Source organism: Chionomys nivalis, chromosome 26, assembly GCF_950005125.1.
Source record: "Chionomys nivalis chromosome 26, mChiNiv1.1, whole genome shotgun sequence".
NCBI lineage: Eukaryota > Metazoa > Chordata > Mammalia > Rodentia > Cricetidae > Chionomys > Chionomys nivalis.
The window spans coordinates 12,049,465-12,073,672 of record NC_080111.1 but is presented as its reverse complement, the minus strand read 5'-3'; the positions used below and the strand labels follow the sequence as shown (position 1 = coordinate 12,073,672).

Below are 24,208 nucleotides of genomic sequence, written 5' to 3'. Positions count from 1 at the left end.
TAACACAATCGTTCCTCTTTTAGCTCCCTAAGTACAAATATAGAGACATTCTGTGACAGTGACCCGGGTGCTGGCCAATTCTATGGAGAAATCCATTGTGAGCCCATAAAAGGTAATTGACCCCCCCAGTCACACATGGATTGAGATGAGATCAGACAGGTCAGACACGCCGAGTGACCGTAGCCACATTCCCACAGTCCTTCGCCACACAGACCGCCATGTGTGTGTAGAAATTATGCGGGAGTTTATTGTCACTGGGCAAGTATGAAGCACATGTTCTGGGAGTGGAAAATGGATTTACTGTTGCTTCCTTCGCTGTCTGTATCAAGTTCTCACAGCCAATGCTATTCGGCTTCTCTGGGGGTCGGATATCAGGTGGAAACCGCGAGGAACACTCAGTTATGTTTCTTGCTCATCTACGGAATGTGCAGCTAGACATTAGAGCAGCAAGCAACTGGTGAAACTGTGCGCGTTTCCCCTCGTACCGGCCTCTCCATGGGCATCAGAGCCGGCCTGCTCTTTCAGAAAATGCTGACAGCTACTGTGCTAATGTTCGGAGGCCCTTTACAATGCTGACCGCTCCAGGGGAAAGGCTACACCGAGTCCTCAAAGCCACGTCTGCATGCGTTCAGCATCCTTTCACTGTGGACCCGTCTGATGAGCAGGAAAACCTACACACACCTACAGCACAGGTGTGAGGGCCAGGGGGACGCCTGAAATACCAGGCTGCGGCCACGCGGAAGACACAGCAATCAAGTTCAGCTGCTGGTCCTTGTTTTTATTGCCCCAAAATGGTATCAAAGTGAGGTGGCAGCTCAGCCCTGGGTCACTGTTGCCTCAGAAACTGAGGGTTATCACATGTGTCTGAGCAAATTTTTCTTTGCTAGAAATTCCTCATTCCCCAAAGAAAAACAAAGACCTCAGATACCAGTTTGACTGACAGTAAGTGCGACTTTCAAAACTGGAGAAGTCAGAGACAGGATGGATGAGAGGCAATGACCAGGCAAAGGGGACCCCCAAAGGCCCATGACAGGGGACACAATGGCCTCACAGGGTCTAGCAGGGACACTCGAGGTAAGCAATACAAGCAGTGACCAAGAGTGAAGGTTCCCTGGAGCCAGGCTGGAACAGCTTGCTGTAGTACGAATTCTACCTGATCTTAATAATAAAAACCCGGAGTCAGTTATTAGGGGTGAAAGCTGAAAGATCAGAGAAGCAGAGCAGCCAGCCCCTCGTTCTTAGCTCTGTGAAATTCCCAGACCGAATGGGGTATCCTGCCTCTGCAAGTCCTCAAACTGAATGCTCAGACTGAATGCTCTGTGGCCCTGTCACTTCCTGTCTTCTATTCCTCTCTTCGCCCAGACACATCACTCCTGTCTCCACCTCCCTAGTGCTGGGATCAAAGCTGTGAGCCTCCACTGCCTGGCTGGTTCTCTTTTAGGCTGGGTTGATCTAATGTGGCCCAGGGTAGCCTTAAACTCAGAGAGATCCCTCTGCCTCTGCCTTCGAAGTGCTTGGGATTAAAGGTGTGTGCTACCTCTATGGTTAACTAGTGGCCAGCTCTGCTCTTCAGGCAAGCTTTATTGGTTAAAGCACAAACAACATATCACCACAGCTTACCTACTCTTCCCAGGAGATAAAGCACAGTCTCCTGGAGGGAAGAGAAAGCTTCATGCAATTTACAGGGCCCAAGAAGCACAAAAAGTTAGAAGTGGATTCACTAAGAGTCCTCCGCAAGGTTACATAAGCAGTAACAGTTGTGGAGGAAGGAGCTGCCAGTGGGTTGAGCTACCTGTGGGCTGAGCCGCCTGCAGTTTGTGAAGGAGAGATGCAGCTCACGTGAATCATTGCCGCCACGGTGGGCTCTTCGGTGAGGCTTCCACCTGGGAGCCACCCAGGCTCCAGAAAAGAAACTTTCCTCCATGGTGGGTCACTAAACTAGATCTAGGTGGAATCATCCTTTGGTCTGAATCAGAACTCCATCTGGGGCAGAGGCATCTGCTCACATCTCCTCAGAAAAAGTCAAGTTGGGTGTGACAAATTGGCGATCATTTTATAGGAATACATGCCGTTAGCTCTGAAGTTCTACCACGCGGCAGGCCCCTCAACAGAGTACAGATGCTAGGCACAGTCTGGCAGATTCTTCACAGGGCTGGATTTCCAAACCACACAGGAAGTGAGGACTTCCCTCTTGGAAGTATTTGGAGAATTTTGAAATGGAGCCATATCAAATATTAGCAAGGTGACTAGACCCAGAAAAGCCTCTGCCCCTTCTGTCCCTAGGGTGCTTTCTTCCTTTCTACTGTTCCTAAGTCAGAGACTCTGGGTCACTTTTAAATCACGTGGTTCATTCTGAGTCCATGCAAATCCGGACTTCACTTCACCATGGCCCTACAACTTTAGCGCAAGAACTGTGCCGTACACGTGGCCGGAAGAGCCTCATTCTCAACAGGCTCTCATACTAACGCCGGCCAGGCGAGTATTAATAATGGAGCCACGCTGCACTTTATTTGTCATTTTTAGCTGACAGTTCTTAAGGCTCTGGGCATTTGTAAGAGTGACAGGTTGGAAGAGGCAAGGTATCTGTAGGGGGGGGGGAATCTAGCCAGGAAGGAATTCAACACCCCCTTCTCAGCGTGAAGTGAAAAGCTTCCTGAACTCCCACACCACTCTGGGCCTGCTGCAGCCACACAAACCGCACCAAGGGCACGCAATGCAGAGAAGGATTAGCCAGGCAGCAGGAAATCAGCTTCCTCTGCTCTCCCTCCATCCATCAGAGTTTGTTTATCGGGAGGTGATGAGCTACCAGACACCTCCCTGGATTCTGTTTCTATCTAATCACAGCTCAGCAGTACCACACAGCAGGCGCAGTCCCCAGCCAGCAAACAAGGACTTCTAACTCAATTTGGTAATTACTTCACTAATGGTGATGATCCCATTCAGGCTGCAGCCAGCACCATGACCAGGTCTTCCGGGGCATCCTAAGTGTTAGCTTATTCAGGAGCAGAACTTTCTGAGGATGACCTGAAATAACCTCCCCTTCCAAGCCAAATCCCTTTAAAAAAAAAAAAAAAATCCTTCCCAGTCCCTGTACACGCGTACAAAGGCAGATAGCCTACAAACTCTGCAATGAAAAGGTGTGTGTCATGTAAGAGTATGATTCACCCTGACTGTCAACTTCACTGGGTTGAGAAGTGTCTGGATTAGTAACGTTGACCAGGGTGTGTTTGCAGTGGCCACTACATCCTGTGGGCTCTGACCTAATAAATCAATGAATTCCTAGACAAATTCAAAGATGATGGCATTATTGGAAGATAGTAGAAGACAAGAGGTGGGGGTGTAGTTGGAATTAGTTGGTCCCTGGGGCTGTGCCCTTGGAGCTACAGCTTGTCCAGTCCTCCTGTATTGCTCTGTGCTGCCCGTCCAGCAGAGACGAAGGGGCTCCTCTAACCATGTTCTCCAGCCACCCCACACCATTGACTGACGCAACACGAACCACGCCTTTTAAGTTGATCTCACGGGGATTCTGGTGCACCAAAGTAACTAACACGTGGCGCACGGGAGAAGACTCTGCCACAGGAAACCTAGCATGTCTCACTCTTCCTCTGTATGCCCTCAACAGAAGGCAGGGGACAGCAGCAAACTTCTTTCTGAGGTCCCCTGGCTCCCAGGGCCATGAGCTATCTGCATGCTGCTTGCTCCGGTGCAGCTGCTGCCCACTCTGGGGCTGTGGCACACCTACCTGCTCCACCCGCCACAGGAGTTCCTCTTTCTGTCGCCCCCACTCCTGCCGCTCGCTGTCCAGACGTTCCAGCAGCTCCACCTTCTCTCGGTTCCAGTTCTTCTCCCGGTGATGGATCTGCCAACGCAGGTCCATGACCAGGCCGTGGCTGTCGGCTAGCAGCTTCTGGTGGACCTCTCTCTCCTTCTTCAAGGCCCCTTTGCCCTCCGCAGAGGAGTCGAGCTCTCCCAAGCTTTTCTCAGCCTTCTCTTCCAGCTGTTAAAGAAGACAAGACTAAGGGCTACCCTCTCTGAAATTCACCATTAGAGGCAGAAAGAAAGCTCAGAATACCTGCACAGGATCCCAGGATGCATACTACCTAAGCCGAGCTGGACTGATTTCATGGGAAAACAAAACAAATTTCATTTCTAAGGCCAGAATTTGGAATGTCGGATATAAAATCTCCTAGATTGTTGAGCACAGCTCTAACAGGCTCCTTGGGTCTACCTCCCTCCCAGTCTCAGTCACTCTGTCTTCTACCTCTACAGCTCTTTGTAGATGCTACCATGCTCGCTCGGTCCAGGATCTTTGGCCCCGATGTGGGACAACAATAAACATTTCTCAAAGACCCAGGGGTGAAATGTAGAATCCAGAGAACTACCAAAGAGGAAACCGGGAGAAAGCAGAGAGAAACGGTATTATGCAAAGGCAGGGGCACTGTGTGCATGTAGGGCTTCCTTCCTCTGGGCGCCCATGAAGCATCCTGCTTTTCCTAAGTGCTCTTGGTTCCTAGAACCATCGATCACTGCACATGGTGCTCAAGGAACACACCAGACTTCTCCTTGGAAACGATGCGAGTCAGGTAACGATGGGCAGCTGAGGCAGAAATGCAAACGGGATAAATGTGCTGGTTGACTCCTGTCCACCTGGCAGAAACCTAAACAGATCTTGGAAGAGGAAATCTTAATTAAGAAGATGCCTCTCTAAGACTGGCCTGCAAGCAAGTATGCATGGTATTGTTATGGTTGATAATTGATGGGGGAGGGGAGGGCACAGCCCATGGTGGGTAGTGCCATGGCTAGGCTGGTGGTCCTGGGTTCTATAGGAAAGCAGGCTGAGCAAGCCATGAGGAGCAACCCAGGAAGCAGCTCTCCCCCACGGCTTCTGCATCAGCTCCACTCTCCGGGTTCCGGCCTTGAGTTTCTGCCCTGCCTTCTTTCAATGACGGACAGTGATAGAAGTGTGGGCCGAAATTAATTCTTTCCTCCCCAAGTTGCTTTAGGTCGTGGTGTTTTACTAGAAGAGAGAGACCTGCCTAAGATAATAAAATTCTAAATTTCAAAACTGAAGGCATCCTAACACAGAGAAATGAAAACATACAATAACAACAAAAACCAACTTCTGCCAGGAGACCTGTCCTTCAGACCGACAAGGGAGGCTCTTTAAACAGAAGGAACATGGGACCAACACTTGATCTGTCCAAACAATGTACTATGAACACAGCAGGTATCACTATAAAACTCCTTTCCTCCATGTAAATTGATGGTCCAGAGGGAGAGGATGGGGATGAGGTTCCTGAGGGCCAAAGGTGTGGAGGTAACAACTCCAAGGCCTGCTGGTTAGTTTTTATAGTCAGCAGGGAAGAGAGACCCCCCCAACTGAGGAACTACCTCTGTCAGGCTGGCCTGTCTGCAGGGGAAAAGAGACCCCAACTGAGAAACTACTTCCATCAGGCTTGCCTGTCTGCAGGGGAGTTTTTTCTTCCGAGAGCCTAGCCGCCCTACTAGGTCTTAAGGATTGACTCAGCAGACTAGAAAGGCTGTGTCTTGCTTTGGGTTCCGCTATACAGACATGCTGCCATGAGCCTCACACATTCAAGACAAGTGATTTTATTTTGAAATTGTTTCCTGTTTGTTACCAAGCATGACCTCAGACTTGGGATTCCCCCTGCCTCAGTTTTTCTACACGTATGTTCCACCAAGCCCAGCTAAGCAAAGGCTGTTTCGTGTGTTGCTGGATCCTCAGTATTTAGAGCAAGGTCTTAGTTTGGGAGAAAACAAAATAGAGATTTGGGCTCCACTGAAAATATCTGGGTTTTTGATTTGTATTTAAGCAGAAGGCCAAGCTGACCCTGGGATGTGTATGTTGAAGAAATGTCCTGAGCAGGCAGGGTAGAAGATGAACCGGCTGGCTTCTGAACTTGAGGTCCTAGCTTGTTTCCTGGCAGGAAGGCTCTGTTCTTCCCTGAGGCTTTAATTGCAGCCAACACACTGGTGGATTTCAGGCTCCTCTGAGACAAACATACAATGTTTGAAAGTGGCTTGCATCAACACGTATGTCTTCCTTCTTACCCACACAGACCCCCTGCATACTCCTGAAGGGACTTAATGGCTCCTCCTGGAAAAGCATCCTTGCACACTTCTCCCTGTGGCTCCTGGCAGACTGGACTCCAGGATGAACAGAGCATCTGGTAAGAAGCCCTCTCCTGAGCAGCCAGGAACCATAACAGGGCCATGGTTCTATCATTTCATAGGTTTGGTCGGACTCTGTTCCTGACTCTTCAAGGATATGAGCCTTAAACCTCAGAAGACAGAGCAGGCGGGTTTGTGGAATCTGGTGGCAGATGGCAGCAGGGTGCCCAGGGTCGGTGGCAGTACAGGTGAACTTGGAGGTCCTTAAGTTCATGCCACAGAACAGGTGAACCTGAGGGGTACCGGGGTCAGTGGTAATGCAGGTAAACTAGGGAGGTATCCTGGCTCAGGTGGTGGTGCAAGTGATCTTGAGGGGTACCTGGAGGTCATTTGGCAGAACAGTGTACATGGGGAGTCCTAGGTGAGCTATCTTCTTCAGGGTGACAGGCTCTTCTCATCTTTTATCACAACTGAGCCTATTTACAAGGTATCTCCTTCTTAGGGGACTTTTTTCTTTCATGACTGAGCCAATCCATATAAAATTTTAATTACTTTATAGTTTGCCTCACAACAAAGGGTAGAAGATACATGCCACACACAGGCCTTGTTCCTGCCTTCTGACCTGACAGCACCCTAGAGCAGCAGACACTGCGCGGGGGACACCCAGATAAACAGCTTAGCAAAGGCTGCTGCTCCCTATGGGCGGGGTCACACTCCCCAGGCTGACTGTAAATCCTCACTGAGGTGTGTCACCTGGGCTCTCTTCATGCTAGCCCAGACTCAGATCCGAAGCACGCTGCCCCTTCTGGGCCTCGGTTTCTTTGATATAAAAGGGACATTTGATTTGACAAGGTGTCCAAGCCACAAGAGGAAGCTCTTTTCAATTATTTCCAAAATTATAAAGGGCAGCCACCTGTTGTCTTTTCTCAGCGGGGACAGAACCACAGTCTGAAGTCAGTGCGAAGGCGCACACCTTTTATCTCAGCATTCGGGAGGCAGAGAAGCAGGTGAGGCTAGCCTGGTTTACATAGCAAGTTCCAGTCCAGCCTGGTCTACACAGCAAGTTCCTGTCCAGCCAGGGCTACACAGTGAGACCCTGTCTCAAAAAGAAAAAAACACCTCTACTCTGGTTTCCTGTGGTCCAGCTTCACATGGCGACAGCTTCATGCTGCCAGTGCTTCGACAGGGCTCCTCAACATTCTTGTTTAGCACCGAGGGAGCAGACAGCACAAGGAAATGCTCCTAGTGAAGGTGTCTTCACCCTCGGAAGGGAGACTACCATGAACAATGGGACTTACGAGGTGAGGCCCTTCGCGGACAACCTCCAGACCCATTCCTCTCCCTGCCCCAACCTGGTCCACAAGGGCTGCTGGATAGGGAAGAGGGGGACAGTGTTCAGGAGGGAGGCAGCCCAAGGGGCAGGTACCTGCTCCAGGCGGCACTTAAGTACAGCCCACTCCACATCCCAGGCAGCCTTGTCGCTGGCGTACTGCTGCTGCAGCCGGAGCCGCGCATGCTCATCTTCCCGCAGCTCCGAGCGGAAGTCCTCCAGCAGGGCCTTGAGAGCCCTGAACAGCTGCTGATTTTCGGACACCTGTGGGAACAGAGCCAAGGGAACCTCACTTAAGAGTGTCTCAGTCAGTCGGAGCTGCAGCACCTTCCAGGGTCCCTGCAGAAGGCACCTGTGGGTGGGGCCTAGAATCACCGAATAATGGCAAGATGGTCCCTTCTGGCCAGAGTCCTCCTGAGGCCAAGGCCCCTGAGCAGGTGTGTTCAGAGGCTGAACCATGGATTGGTGCTGTGGGCACCTAAGTCACGGGTGCTCTCAAGCCTGAGGGTTAGTTTAGAATCAAGAAGTTGCCAAACCAGCACCTGGGAGGCAGAGGCAGGCGGATCTCTGTGAGTTCGAGGGCTAGTTCCAGGACAGGAACCAAAAAAAACAAACAACAACAACAACAAAAAAAAAAAACAAAAAAACTACGGAGAAACCCTGTCTCGAAAAATCCAAAAAAAAAGAAGAAGAAGAAGTTGCCAAAGGCCACTGGGAGCCCTTGAAGCTAGTCTGTTGGGCGACGCTGCGGGACTTCAGATACCCTGCGCTCTGAGTTGGGCTGGTTGCGGTGGTACCCATCTCTCCAGTGCAAGCTACTGAACCAGAAGGAATCAATGAGGGCCTAGGACTCTGGGAGACACAGGGCGGTCACTCTTTGACTTCTGGTAACTCAGAGACTAGGACCATGACAAGCAAGGCAGAGTGGGAGGGAGCTTCTGAGAGTTCCTAATTAAAGCCGGAGGGGAAATAATGCTCACCTTACTCCCAGGCGTTTGCGGGTTCCAAGACGCAACTCTGCCTTTATTACTGTTTGTACTTCACATAAAAGCAACCAGGCTCCAGACCCTGCCCAGTCTTTGAAGGCACACTTCAAAACTCTGATTTATGTTCTAGTGTGTGCTGGTATGGGCATTGTATCACAAAGGCTCACACGCAGCACCTGTAACCCCAGCATGGGGAGATTAAGACTGAAGGATTGCAAGTTCCAGGACAGCCTGGGCTACGCAGTAAGGCTCTGTCTCTAGGAACCGAAGAGGATTGGGGAAAAAAAGGAGAAAGTTTGTCTGAATTAAATACTCTACACTAGTGTTTACTGGGGACAAAAGGCTTAAGAGTGCATTTGAAAATGTTGGCAGATAGGAAACTTTAAGTTCTACAGTTATTCCAGCTATGTGACTATGCTTCCCCAGTCCTCACGGAGATGGAGGCTCACGAACAGGAAAAACTCCACATCAAAGGCACCGACAGAGGACCTAAGTGTGAACATGAGGGCAGCTGGGTAAGAAGAGCCGCTGCAATAGTCCTTTCAGAGATGCCCATCTTCGGAAGGATGCGGGGATGGCTCAAGGGTAAAGAGTACTGTTTGCTCTTCCAGTGGTCCAGGGTTTGATCCCCAGCAACCACAGGGTGGCTCACAACCACCTGTAACTTCAGTTCTAGGGATCCAGCACCCTCTTCTGGCCTGTTTGAGTACTACATGCACATGGTGTAGATATACTGGCAGGCAAATTACTCATCAGCATAAAAAAAACCCTCATTTTTACATAAGATTTTCTAAAGACTATGTTTCCTGGGAAATTTATTTGTGCCTTTAAATCCTTAAATAAAAAGCACTACCTTTGGGCTGGAAAGATGGCTCAGTGGTTAAGAGCACTGGCTGTTCTTCCAGAGGGCAGGGTTCAATTCCCAGCACCCACATGGCAGCTCACAACTGTCTATAATTTCAGCTCTAGGGAATCAGACACCGTCATACAAAATGCATATAAAGGTAAATAAATATTTTTTTTTAAAAATCACTACCTTTTGAATTAAATGAAATATGAAGTGGAAAATAACCATAATAATTTTGATCTAGTCTTTGGGGCAGTCATTTCATTCACATGGAAGAAACTGCAGTGAACTATGTAATACATGGCGTCAACACTTCTCCGTGAACCCCATATCATATATCAGCTTGGTCTGTCATTAGACATTAGAATCACGTGATGGTTCAGCCTGTGTCACGTGACCACTAAGGACCTTAAAAATCGAGGCTTTGCAGCCTCTTTGCAGATTGAAAATTTGCTTACTCTGGAAGCAAAGTGGGCACTTTTTTTGGCATTAGCAGATATTGGATCGGATAAAAATTAAGCCTAAATATTTCTATGCACATTTGGGTTCCAGTCACCAATATAATACCCTATGATCCCAAGACAGTATTTATTACCAGAGAATGAGCTCCAAATGACTCCAAGGGGAAGGTGGCCATGAGAGCAAGCGAACCTTGTTATCATTATCATCCAAGAACCCTGTGTGGGTGGCAGGAAGCCAGGACAGCTTCTGCCATGAACACACAACACTATGCCACAGGTGGGCATGGGTCTTCTAAATGTCTTTTATGCAGGCACATAAATCCAGTAATGATAGTCACTGTTACTTATCATTTCTTCCTTTAGACATTTATTTTATGTATTTTACGTGTATGTGTGTTTAGCCTTCATATATGTTGATGCACCACGTGCATAGTTAATAGACGGTTGTGAGCCACCATGTGGATACTGGGAATTGGATCTTGGATCTGAATTCAATCAATTACCCTGGAGGAGCAGGGTAGCTCTTAACCACTAAGCCATCTCTCTAGTCCCTACTTACCATTTCTTATGGGCTAGGATGTGTGCTAACTTATTCATCTGTATGACTCTTATAGCCTATCAATCTTGATGCATCTTATAGAGGAAGAACTAAAGCTCAGGACAAACAGGTATGCCAGGGTCCCACTCTCTAGACTATAACTTAGGTTTGTCTCCACCATGGACAGACAACCCAAGCCAGAAACATTTAAAATGTCTCATTACAATGTGCCCAGTTATTTTCTTTTCATTTTGTTGGGGGAACCATCCCACCTCTGAGAAACTGTTGTCTCCTTCACTAAGGGAAATAATAACCTTTAAAAGTCACCATTCTTATGTCTTTTCTGATGCCTTTTGCTGGGATAGATTTCGGAGTAAAAAGGTGATCCAAAGCAAGGTAAAAGGACAATGGATCGATCCTAGGAGGGTCTCTGTGAGTTCAAGGCCACTCAGGGCTATATAGGCATGACTTTGATCCATAACGATTTCTTGATCTGAAAAGTCATTTGGACACAAGAGTTTTTTTTTTTTAACCCTTTCATGCCAGAGCCTAGCTATGTAGCTCTTCGGTTTATAAATTTCAGCACAGGTTAAGTTAAATAAAATAAAACAAAAACACATGACTTCCCAAATCTCCTCAAACTGGATGGTTGATAGCAATGGCTTTACTATTTCCTGTTCCTTTTATTAATGGCATTCCAGTCCTTCACAGCTCATCTCTCTTGGGTGGGACACTTCAAAAATCCAGAATGAAGGTCTGTGCTCACGGGTCACACTTTATGACAGGTTCAAGGCTACCCTTCAGTCCCCCAGATTGCCCTGTGAGCCTGTGGTACATTCAAAGCAAGGGAAGCAGGGGTATGGATAAGGTCACAGACCAAGATACATGGGATGCAATGCCACTTTTCCAGGCTCTGAGATTTCGGAGATATACGCATCACATGAAACTGTACATAAGGGAACAGGAAGCCACCATGACCTTAGCCTGGCTCACCTCTGAGTCCTCCATTACCTCTAGAAATGGGTTTAATCTAAAGGTGAATGGAATATACTGACCTGCCACTGTGGGGCAAAACACAAAAAGCCAGTCACAAAACAGAGGGGATAGCCTTTTATTGTTGCAGCTATTCACAACACGGGGGGGGGGGGTTCTGCAATGGTGAGGGAGCTGCCCTGATTACCTGACCCCATGCATGCCATGACGACAGGGAAGCTTTTGTGGTGTTCAAAAAAGCAAACAAATCAATTCCAGGCAGTCCTGCCATCCACGTACCTCCCCCCATTGGTAGGAAACACAAACAAGACCTTAAAATGACAGATCTGTGTATCAGCCACATTCTCCTAATGAAACCATTTGTCACTCCGGCCTTCATTGTCACACTGAGAAGAAATTCAACATGCTTTTCTGAACCCATTATCTTTCTGCAGATAAAAGAATGGGCCCCCCGAAGAAGGGCCTTGAAAGTGTATTCTAGGGCGGGAGTTTTCAGAAACGATGCTCACTTTCGGGCAGAAATCATTTATCTTCCAGCAGGGAATGTGCTAGGGGCTCATGGCCAGGAGGGTTCTGTGTCTACCCAAGAGGTCCCCAAGAATGCAATCAGGTGGGTGAGGGGCCTCTTCAAGAGGCCCCTGTTAAGCAGATTAGACGGAGAATTACCAGCTCACAAGCTGAGAAACCAGGGCGGGCGCTCAAACACAGGGGACCACTGAAGCACTGTTGAAGAGCACCAGGAACCCCGCACCTCCCTTGTGGAAGGGACGCCGCCTAATCAGAGTGGTGGTCCACGGTGGCAGTTTTGACATGCTAATCTCATCTATTAGAGGTGCTCTTTCTAGAAGTTTCTTTATCTTGGGGGAAAAATAGGGAAGCAGCATGGCCAGCTAGAACACAAGGCTTCGAGTGCTAAGATTAGTTAAAGCCTGTCAGTGGAGGAAGAAGGCCCTGAAGGTTTTAACACTGTGGCTGGAATGGGGACCAAGGACTCTGGAAGCCGGATGAATGAGGCCTTAGAGATTAATGTTAAACCACATTTCTTAAACTATTGCTGTGAATCTTATGTTAGGAGCTTCACATTCACAGTATAAACTGTCATACCTCTGAATGTCAGAGTAACTTTACTTAAGTAATTACTCTAATGCCAGGAAAGCAAGCTGTTTTCTCTCTAGCCACAGGGTCCCAGCACTGGCAACGCGAATCACCTCTGTTTCAGGCCTTGGTCTCAGGAATGACTAAGAAGAGTAGGAAATGCATACCCAGCCGATATGAACCATACAGCCAGTTCTCCCCTGCTCAGCCTCGGCTTGACCCAGCAGCAAGGAGAGAATGAAAGCGCAGACTGTGTTTAAGGTCAGCACCATGGGACTGTGTAACTAAAGACCGGGAGGTCGGAACGTGGGCACTACCTAAGTTTGCCAATCTGACGGATTTTGCTTCTGATCTGACTCAATGTGGGTGGGTACAGTTGATATTTTTTAACTTCTCTGGCTATGATAAATGTAGCCATCTACAGCACTGCACTGTGAGAATGCGCAGTAAGATACAAATCCATGACTGGGTCGGAGAAGTTTTGTTACATTTTATCACTTGCTCCTTCATCCTTGGGAAAGCCGATTGGCCTTGTTTCCCATGCGACTTATCACTCCCTGAGGTTCTCAGGGCTTTGTGGGAGCCATGGTTCTGCTCAGAAGTGCTTTAAGACAAAGATACGTGGAAGGGCTCCTGCATCCAGGCTGCCCAGCCAACAACCGCACCACTCCCAGAGAGGCGAATCTTCTAGCCGAGAATGTTCGCCCTCAGTGAGCCAGCTGTCGCTTACAGTAGAGCTCATTAATCTCCTGTCCTCTTCCGAATGCTACTGTGCACACATTTGCTTTCATGGCTGCAGTGGGCTGACAGATTCAGTGAGCTGCAGACCTGGTTCTGACATGCGCACTCCCCCATCAGCCCATCCTCCAGCATGCCTTTCGCAGTGGAATCTCCCAAGTCTGTCTGTCCCACTTTTAAGAGTAACCACAGAAGGCAAGGGGAGACAAACATTCAAGCACTGGTGGGTGGCTCCGGCTGAGGGCTTTTACCGTATTTTTCACCCCGGGGTAACATTTTCCACGACTGTTTAGAAAGCCAGACATGTCGCATCTTTTCTCTTTCCCAAAGTGTTGGGATGCCCTCCTGGGAAATGCCCATCACGGGATCTCAGTTGTGGCAGGTCTGTCTACTGATGGGAGCCAATCACAGGCACTGCAGAGGACTAACCGATGACACCTCGCTTCAACACAATAAAATGCCTACATTTTAAAGCTTTATTCACAGTCCGTAATGTTCTAGTTTCTAACTAGATCACTGCTGGAAAACTTATTCCATGACCTCAACTCTCCCCAGGGATTCTGGCACGCTGACGCACTTCCTGATGACTCCCGAGGAGAGGCTCCTTTGAAAGTTATTATCTCCAGCCTGAGTCACATTGTTCAGGGAAAACGAAGGTGGGTGGGGTGCAGACAACTGTTCGGATTTGTGTGTGAAGAGAAAGTCGTCTCCCCTTAGCCGCTCTACAAAGGCAAGGCTTTCTCGCTGGAATCCGCACTGAGGCCTGGTGACAGCCATCTCCCACTTGACCCATACCACTTTGGGCAGAGGGGACAGGCGAGAAGCAGCAGCTGCTGGACACACTGCATGAGGAATCCGGAATGGCTGTGGCTGGAAGGCTGGGCTGTGCCCAGTGCCAAACCTGTACCCTTACACCAGCAAGCAGGCAGCCAGCCTGGGGACCCCAGGCTTTCTGTAGGCGCAGAAAGTACTTGGAGAGCTACCTCAGAATCTCAAGTCTCCAAATCAAATACAGCAGCCACTTTAATATAGGAATACAAAATAAATCAATAAATAAAAATAATAAGGTTTATGTCACCAATAGTGGGTTTGGGGGGGAACTGGTTTTCAGGGTTTGTCTGTAGTATCACTGACACTAAACATTTAGCGATGTTCAAACCCCCTCCTCTTTCCACAAATGCTATTTTCCCAAAGTATTACCATGTATTTTCATTTGGATGCGTGTTTTAAGTGGTCAAAAAAAATGTGAAACACTTTGTACATGATGGGAATTTAAACAAATACTTCTTTATTTTTCCTTATACACTATGCTGCCAACACAGTCCTGTTGGCAATGACAACCTGGTTAAACACCAACAAGTCCTGTAAGGTTGTTCCCTGGCTATGATAAAAATGAGTATTCTCTCTCTCTTCTTAGAAGTCTGTCTAATGAGTATCTTCCTTCTGAGATCAATTTTCTGAAGCCAAAGGGGCACATACTCAATGGGTTTGACCTTACACTGGTCCTGAGTTAGGGGTTAACTAAATGAACAGATGAGCAAAGATGAACAGCCCAACCTTACCCCCCGACACAGACAGGCGGTTAAGACAGTGGAGGTCTTTTTTGTACCCAGAAACTTCAAAATTTGGAATAAGATGACAAGAGACATGGCCACCTAGTTTCCTTCTGTGTACAGAAGGCTAGGCTTAGAGCTAGGCACCCACCTGCCTGTTGAGTGGTCCCCCATCTGCAGTCTGCAGCCGTGATCCATGTTCACTGGTCTGTACTGGAGAGCGTGGGGCATGCTCTCCCACGGGAAGGCCGCAGCCTCGGTCAGCATCATCTTGGTCTGTTCCATCTGTCTGGTGCCCGCCCTGGACACCGAGCTCAGCAAACCCAGGCACATTCTCTGGATGTTCGCTCTGAAAGAAGCACACAAGATCCTAACTTGGCTTACAACCTTTTGTTCTACAGAGTGACTTTTCCCCTGAGACAGAGTCTCATTATGGGAGTAGCCATGATCAACCTCTGTGTGAGACCAAACCCCTGGTCTCACATAAGCCTCCTCCTCACACTGCAACTCTGTGTGGCCTGCAGGTGATCTGGTCCCCAGACTTTTCCTCGGGTAAGCGCTCACCTGCAGGTGATCTGGTCCCCAGACTTTTCCTTGGGGAAGCCCTCACCTGCAGGTGATCTGGTCCCCAGACTTTTCCTCGGGGAAGCCCTCACCTGCAGGTGATCTGGTCCCCAGACTTGTCCTCGGGTAAGCGCTCACCTGCAGGTGATCTGGTCCCCAGACTTGTCCTCGGGTAAACGCTCACCTGCAGGTGATCTGGTCCCCAGACTTCTCCTCGGGTAAGCGCTCACCTGCAGGTGATCTGGCCCCCAGACTTCTCCCCAAGAAGTCTAGTCTCACTCACTGCACGTCTTTCACGTAAACAGCAAAGATGCTCAATTTATTAGAAAAGATTAATGCAGTTTTATTCTTCGTAAGTTATGACTGCTCACAGAGGCAGTTTTATAGATGACAGGAGGAGGAATCCCAGTGTATTATCAACAAGAAACCTCAGAACCACATCTAGGTTTTGCTTCACCATGTTGCTCCATAGCACAGACCCTGGGAACCTGGTTGAATTAATTTTTAAAGATGTTCTTCAATCTGAGGAGGGAGAATTACCATTCACGGGGTAACTTAAAATGTCACACAGTGTTCACCAGAGTTAAAAACAGACAAAAGGCTTCAGCAGCTCATGGGCTCCAACTGCTCACAATGCAGGAGCAGCTGTGTTGGTAGCTAGTGTGACTACACTGGTCGCCCATGCTGTGCGTCACTGTACTTTGACAGAGAACAAGACTGGGGACAGGACATACAAAGTCACAGGGCAGTCTGACTTGTGCTGTAAAGAGTTGGTCAGTGCCGGGCGGTGGTGGCGCATGCCTTTAATCCCAGCACTCGGGAGGCAGAGGCAGGCGGATCTCTGGGAGTTCGAGGCCAGCCTGGTGTACAAGAGCTAGTTCCGGGACGGGCACCAAAGCTACAGAGAAATCCTGTCTCGAAAAACTAAAAAAAAAAAAAAAAGGTGGTCAGTGACAAGTACAGTGGCCCACACCTGCAATCTCAGCAGTCTAGAGGCTGAGGTACAAGAACTTCTGTGTTCAAAGGCAGCCTAGGCTCCACAGAAAGATCCTGTTTCAAAAACAAAAAACCTATGTCGTAGGAGGCTCAGGGGCTAAGAAGACTGGCAGCTCTTGCACAGAGAGGGTCTTGGGTTTAGTTCCCAGCACCCACCTGACAGATCACAATCATCTATAACTCCAGTCCCAGGCAGCTCTTATACTCCCTTCTGGGTTCTGCAGGCCCCAGGTACCGGCCACACACATGGTGCACAAGACATACAGGCAGGCAAGACACTCGTATACCAAACAAAACTAAATAGAAAGCAACAAACCCTGCTCTCTAAATCTAGGAATTGAGACACAAGGGGTCAACATATACAAATGTCGGAGATGACAAAGGGACTCGTGAGGCCCAGAAGAGAGCCTTACAAAGCTGGAGGGATGGGCGGGACACATTTGTGCACCCGCTTTTATAAACCACTGAGCTCGAATGAGACAGTGAAGACCTCGGGGTGATGACTATTTAGCCTCTAAAGATTTATATCCACCCACAGCAAAGGGGATATGAGCAAAACCACTCCAGAGGGCAATTAAAGACCCAGTCCAAGTACAGCACTCGCTTGTTTTCGTGCATGCCTGGATAGAACACGGTTTCCATGGCTTGGATCGATAGCAAAAGATAAGTAAAAACGAGAGGACACAATGGGTGAGACAGTGGTGTGGGGGTGTCCAGAATAAAGCAGATGCAAATTAAACGGGCTGCGCGGGCGGGCGGCCCTACCTCCGCGAAATCCTCTCCTCCCTCCTCCATCTGCTTCCCTTGGCGCCAGTGTTTCAGCAGCCACCTGAGCTTGACATAGAACAGGAAAATGTTCTGCTTCAAGGACCGGAGCTCCTGCTGCAGCAGATTCTTCTCGTCACTCCAGGTTCGCTTGTGAAGGGTGTTCTGCAGGGCCAGGCTGTGCATCTCCAGCTCTTTCCACCGCAAAGCGTAGAGGTGGTCCTCCTCCATCTTGAACAGAATCAAGAAGCAGCTGTGACAAGAGGCTGAGCCAAGGCGCCATCCCAGCCTGACCAAGGTTCTCAAGAGCAGCCCATGTCGAACCTCAGTGGTACACAGGGGACGTGAAACACGAGAGTCCTTACGAGGTTAGGGTGATTAGTGACACCCAGATGTACAAAACTACGAATTTTGTGATTTAGAAGCAGGTGCTATTTCAAAGGAAGGCTCTGCAACCATCTTCACGGTCAGCCTCTCTCCACGCTTTTAGATTGTATCTCCAACCCCCAACAGGAAAATGCTGTTTGGATGTATGGCTTGCGATGGACTCAGATGCCATTTAAGGAGACCCCACCTCCCGTGTATGCCTGTGCTCGGCACACAGGGGCTCATTACTATAGCAGGGAAGAATCAGAAACCTACCTCTTCCTGAGGTTTCTGGCTCTTCTTGAGCCTTGGTAGAGAACACTGAGACAGCGGAAGGGCCACTATGCGCTGCAGAATTAGAGCAGGTGGCTCAGAAAGAACTCTTCCTGAGCATGCAGGGCAAATGTGATGACGCGTTTCCAGACTTTAGCATGCTCATTAAATGTGTTCACCACTCAGGGAAACAAGAACTTCATTGAAGAATTACCCATCTCCATCTCTGCATTAAGTTCCTCTGCTTTTTCTTTTCTTAGACGGGGGTCTCACTAGGGCCCTCAGACTGCCCTCTTGGGTTAAAAGCAAATCTCACGCTTCACTCTAAAACATAGCTATAACACTTGAACCACAGACATATGCCACCACACCTGGCTAAGGTTTTTAATTTCTTTTTCTTTTTTTTAAATATCCATACGGAGCTCTTCTAAGCAGGAAGCAATTCCTGTGTCAGTACTAAGCAAATAAAATCAAGACGCAGGGATAACCTTTATTGTAGTGGAAGCGATACAGGAAACCGAGGGCTTCTGAATCAGAGCAAAATGAGGGTCAGAATGGCAGCCCTACCTTCTGAAGCCCTGCCTTCTGACTTAATGCTTAGACCAAGGAAGTTTGCTTATCCTCATAAGGTACTAGATTAATCCTCAAGAACCACAGGGTTACCACTATGGCTGCCTGGTGGAGACAGCAATACGGCCGATGTGCTAAACGAGGGCTTGCGAAGGTCCACATGCCTATGCAGGGACCTCGCATTTGCTCTACACTGGATTTCGAGCTGGAAGAGGAAACACAACTAAATGATTCACCAGCTCAACAGTCCTCGGAGGGGCCATGCTGGTTATGGCCAGAAGGACATGACGGCACAGAGTGGGGGGACAGCCTGGCGCACTGGCAACCCAGCTCTGCGGCTCCTCACTGCTCTGTCCCTCAGTGGCTGCGAAGACAACAGTAACTATATCCCCCCTGCTGCAGAAAAGTCAAGGTTCAGGGAGCTGGGCCTCTGAGGCACTCAACTGACTCCTGGCAGCACCTGTCCAGACCCTAGGGGACCTGAGGACCCCGTCCATACTCTCCCACCTGCTTTCTTTTGTGTGTTCACTGGGGGCCTGAAGAGCTCAGAGCCTGGCTTTTTGCCCTCTGTCCGACATTTCCCTTTCCAACACCTAAAAGAGAACGCCTCCTCCCTTGAAGGCTTCCCAACCTACTCCTTTATCATAAGCCATGAAAACAGCTGAATGTGAATGCATCTGTGTGCATGGGGGGTGGGGGGTAGATAGATGTCCCTCTTATGTAACCCTTTCTCTTTGGTAATGAGATGCGAAGCTTCTACAGGAACCGTTCTGAAAGGAGTGTGCAGCTGGGGAAGACACAGGAGGAGACACTGAAGAGTCTGGCAACCAACTCTGCATGTTCTAAGCTGCAGGGTAGCAGACGCTCCCTTAATCAGCCCATGACCCGCTAAGAGCCTCTCGGCCCAGTCGCCATGGAGGTATATGCCCACAGCATACATTCCCAGCCAAAACAAACCTTGGATGTACCGAATGACTCATTTTGCATAGCATATGTGTTTTGGAGCATCAAGGTACATTACTCGATGCCAACGGCTCTGCTTTGCTTCCTTTCGAAGCTACATCTCTCTTCTAAGAACAAGCACAGGGGAGAACAACCGTGGCAATTCTGCATCTAGATACAGTTCACAACTTAATGAGATACAAGGGCAGTGTCCTTGGAGGCCCAGGGCAGGAGCGCCTGGATCTGGGAAGCCCCTAGTGGTTAAAAGGGATAATTAGTCTGTAATATGTAATTTTAAAAATAACTACAAGCTAATCAGGTCATAGCTCAATTAGTGGCTGTTTTCTGAAGGCAACACTAGGGTGAGTCGGTGTTTCTATTGGACAGCTCCCTTCACGGTGACAGACACACGAACTGGTCTCATTTAAAGCCCTTGTTTCATGTTAGTTTACTGGTGGGCATCACTGCCCACCTGAAGGTTTTCCTGAAACCAAATTTCTCCCTATCCAAGGTTTTGCTTTCTGTAGCTTGTCATCGGTGGGCTAATTGCAGTCCAAAAATATTAAATAGGAAATTCCCCCAAATAGTTGATTCATCCATCTTAAATGTTTACTGCAAGATATTGTTATAATGATTTAGTTATCACTGTTCATCCCTACGGTGCATTACAAGTTAATACAGCAATAAACAGCTGGTGAGAGCTTTGGTACTCTCTGTAGCTTCAGGCATCTCTGGAAAGTTCTAGCATGGCTTCTCCGTGGCTTAGGGGAATCAACATTACTGAAATAAGGTGGACAATTTGCACTGGTGCATCTAAGAGGGAGCCTCTCCACCAAATGACCTGTCTATACGCCTGTGGGTCTTGGTACTGCATGCAACAGACAGCATTATTTTAGGAGGCATCGTGGCATTGCTCCTGAGGCACTCGGAGCAGATGTGCTGGGGATCCTCATGAAATATTTACCTTACGGATCTTGTTTGTGTATGTCTCTGTCTCCTCTTGATGCAGTCTGGCCGCCTGGGCGAGCTGACCCTGTAGCTCTTCTGCAGACACACTCTGCTCGGGTAAAACGGGGGAGCCCCTGAGCTGATTGGCAGGATAAAGGAAGGGTTTAGTGGAAGTGAGAACTCTGCCTCGGGTGGTGACGCAGGACACACATCTGGACGAGGTGACACACACAGGGAACACAGCACAGTGGCTGCAGCAGTGGAGTGACCACCAACCTCCCCAGGGGTTCTCACAGGGGAGCCCTGCTGTTCTGGGCCCAGTGGCTCTCTGAACTTCCCTGTATCTTTCTTTACACGAGAGATGAGACTACCATAAACTAGCTGTGGTAAAAAGTCAGGGTGTACTAGAAGGCTCTCTGCTACCCACAGGGGCTTCTAGGTGGCTTGTAACATTCAAGTAGGACTCGGTGATGACATCTCAGTCCAACTTGGCCACTATCACACAGTCAGTCTCCAAGATTAACATCCCTGAGCCAATGGGGTCTTTCCAGGGGGTCCAACTAATCTGGCCATAGGTTTGCATATTGGGGATTTTTCCAAGGGTGCCTTTAATCCCACAGCATGGCCCTGGTCACTCAAGAGCAGTTGTGGCTCCTTCTAAGATAGACAGCTGCTCCTAAGTCTCTCTGTGTCACACACACCATGTCCAGGAACCCCACGGATCTATTAGTACTTACTGCACTCCAACCTAAGGAGAGATCAAGGGACCTATATTATTATTCTTATTGATAAAGCTTACATGTTGTAATCAAATGGCCATGACAGAGACTAGTGAGGACTTTTGAAAGAACGGTTTATTAAAATCTCAGGCACCATTGAAATTTAAGCAAAATGTTTACCCGATTAGCTTGTGCTAATTAAAGGTAGATAATTTAAAAAGCGAAAACAGGACAGGGTCGCTATGTAGTTCAGGCTGTCCTTGAACTCTGTATATATTCCAGGCTAGTCTTGAATTCACAGAGATCCTTCTGCCTCTCAAAGGAGTATGCCACTACACCTGGCTGGGGTAGGTGGTTTTAAAAACTTGGACCTAGAGTGGACTGTTATAATAAAGACATGTTATCTCTCTAGCTCCTTTTGTCTGCCTTTAACTAACTTTTACTTCTCAGTGAGAAAACTATTCCGGATGTTGGTGTGACTCGGCTCGTCACTGGGTGAAGACCACACGCCGAGGACAGAAAATACAGACCTCAAAAGGCAGTGCCAAGGCAGAGAAAGCTAGACACTGGGGGTTTGACAACTTTGCAGTAAACTTTAGAGTTCCAGAAGATTTAAACTCACTGGACATGGTAGTGCGTGCCTTTAATCCCAACACTTGGGAGGCAGAGGCAGTTTGAAGCCATTCTTTCTGACTTACATTGTGAGTTCTTGCACAGCCAGGGTTCCATAGTGAAACCCTGTCTCCAAAAACAGAAGATGGGGGTGTACTCAGTGGCTGAGCACTCGCCCAGCAAGTGTGGGGCCCTGGGTTCTCCCCAACATTAAATACTTAAAACTCATCCAACTTTAAGAAACTCAAGAATGGGGATCATGAAAAGTTACTCTGGTCTGCGAGTTGTTGGACAGTGTTGTGGGATTTCCTTGAATTTATCATGATGATGAACTTCAATGCTAATGGCTTAATTTCTTTTAAACTATGTGCCGACTTGGGTAACAACAACAACATACTCTTCCCTTATGCCTGCCTGGAGCAGCACTCAACACCCGGTTTATTGTCCATCTGATAATCCCGTTTGTTATCTGAAGATCTCGGCTGAATCCTGGTGTTTGCTTACCCCTATTCTTCCACTTCCTTGTGTTCTATTTCATTTTGAAGTTTGGTATCTTTATAAATAAAACCCTCTGTCTGTTTCCTACAGTTATATGATGCATCTTGCTCATATTTGCCACCTGATCTCCTCGATTCCCTCCCACCTTCTCTTCTTCCCACACTTCCCACGTTCATGTCATTTTTGCTCTCATATAATCCACGCAGTTTAGTTCGGGTTGTCTGTACGGACGTGGCTGCAGGTTTGCTTGCCTGCTCTAGCTGGTGGACATCTTTCTGTGTTTGAAGTGCTGCACTGTGAGCTCGTCTTCAGTGAGTATTTATTTAGTGATCGTGCATATGACTTGGTTGACAGTGTGGGTGTGATTACAAGTTGGCTTGTGCTTGCCAAAGACATCATTTTAGACATAATCCTTGGTGACTCTTAGAACAAACGGGTAACCTAAGTTCAAATCTTGGTCCCGGGTAAGGTCAGCCATAGTTCCTTTTCCTCTCAATCCCACACCTGTGCTGGTGGACAGGTTCCTGTTGCCTCACTTCTGCCTACCAACCTGTAGGCAAATGTTTTTCCTGCTCACTGTTGTCATTCTCTGCCAATGGTTTGGACCAACACGGTATCTCCTGTTCCCTTGGAACTACTGAAGTCAATGGTCACCACCCCTGGCAAAGTCACATGTCTAAAGGCCGGATACTGCTCTCTGTCCAACTGGAGTGAGTTCCGGCTCTAGAAGATGCCTGAGAACTCACTATTGAAATAGATTATATATATATATATATATATATTTTAAATTATGTATTTTTGTTTATGTGTCTGTGTGAATTTATGTGCGCCTGTATATGAAGGTGCCTACAGAGGCCAGAAGGGGGTGCCAGAGCCTCTGGAAGCAGCATTATACTTGACTGAGAGCTGCTGGGGTGGGCGCTGGGAACCAAACTCTGGCTCTCTGGAAGAGGAGCAAGTGCTCTGAACTGCCGAGGCATCTCTCCAGCCCCGCTGTGCCTCATGTTTTCTGCAGGGGCACCACCCAGAGCACTGGGGTCACACCAGGGAAGATTCTGCAGCTCAGGTATTTTCTACAGGGTTGTTTCAGGGGGCCTGGGTGCTTCCTGCCAACTTTACTTTCTACTTTACCCATTATGGATTTGAAATGTGAACACTCTCGATTTCAGAGTCTTAGATAGCAGACAAAGCACTGTGTTGCTAAGACACAATCAGCAAGTTCACTGTTATGAAAAGCATATCATATGATACCTTGGGAACAGCACCCAGACTAAATACAAAATTCACTTACGCTTTATATGCACCTTATACACAGTCTTAACACAATTTTATACATTTTTAATAATTCTGTGTGTGATGCTGCATGGTATGGAGTTTATTTATGGAGTCATGTGGATATTCCAAAGTTTCAGGCGATGGGATATTTTGCTGTTCAGCTCAGATATGCTCACTCTTATATACTTTAGTTTTAATCTTAATAAATATTTAAAATAATTATAACACAGAGAAACCCTGTCTCGAAAAACAAAAAAACAAAAAAAAAATAATTATAAAGAGATAAGCCTCATTCATCAGCAACACCTGATTGACAGCATGCCTTTCTGTTTGAGCCACACTTGTGCAAGGTCACAGGGAGAGCCCTTGAGGTCATCTGAGGGTATTCACCTGAGGCAACAATTTCTTACAGAGGACCAGGACCGGCTGTGTAGACCACACCCACTTTGACAAGTTTCCTTTTGCTAGTGAAGTACTAAGAACACTTGTGGTCACTCCAGTGTTACAAAGAACGAAATACAAACATACTGTGTTGGAAATTCCTTCTAGAGTGGTTCTACTGCCACACAACTGCAACAATCACACACATTGAGGGAACACTGGCACGCAACACAAAGCTCCTGTGGCAAAATACATGCTTTATCACCAAGTCCCCAAGGTTTGAGTGTAAGCACCGCCCTTTGCTCACTTACCTATTTTGAGCATAACAACAAATGACATCACCCTGATTTTTTCTATTAAGTCAGTCTATTTAAACACTAGGTCTACCTGTTCTGTAGCTGCCAAGACACTAACCTCGGCATCAAACCTCCCTCCCGTCAGCATTCCGCCCATCCACACCCCTCCTGCGCATCCACGCTGCTAACTTTTTGACCAGGTCCAGATAAAGCAGCTTATAAATTAGCTGCTTAAGAAGATGGCATCGCTATCACAATAAGCAAAGGGAGATGGCTTTTTCCCTGTAACCCTCCACCACCCAGGAACCCCACAACTACTCTAGGACCATG

The 24,208-nt window shown here is 48.0% G+C and overlaps 1 protein-coding gene across 4 annotated transcripts in view; it reads right to left on the bottom strand.

Moving 5' to 3' along the window:
* Mtcl1 (microtubule crosslinking factor 1) overlaps positions 1 to 24,208 on the bottom strand; it is a 121,386-nt gene that overhangs the window by 18,106 nt on the left and 79,072 nt on the right. For 2 of the 4 annotated variants that reach the window (XM_057758420.1, XM_057758422.1), the window contains exons 7-11: positions 20,114 to 20,236; positions 16,999 to 17,229; positions 14,825 to 15,022; positions 7,559 to 7,726; positions 3,743 to 3,997 (exon numbers count right to left, since the gene is read on the bottom strand). In XM_057758420.1, the coding sequence (XP_057614403.1) occupies positions 3,743 to 3,997; positions 7,559 to 7,726; positions 14,825 to 15,022; positions 16,999 to 17,229; positions 20,114 to 20,236 (975 nt within the window). The remainder of the gene's footprint in view (positions 1 to 3,742; positions 3,998 to 7,558; positions 7,727 to 14,824; positions 15,023 to 16,998; positions 17,230 to 20,113; positions 20,237 to 24,208) is intronic. The other 2 variants (XM_057758421.1, XM_057758423.1) reach the window with 1 other exon arrangement.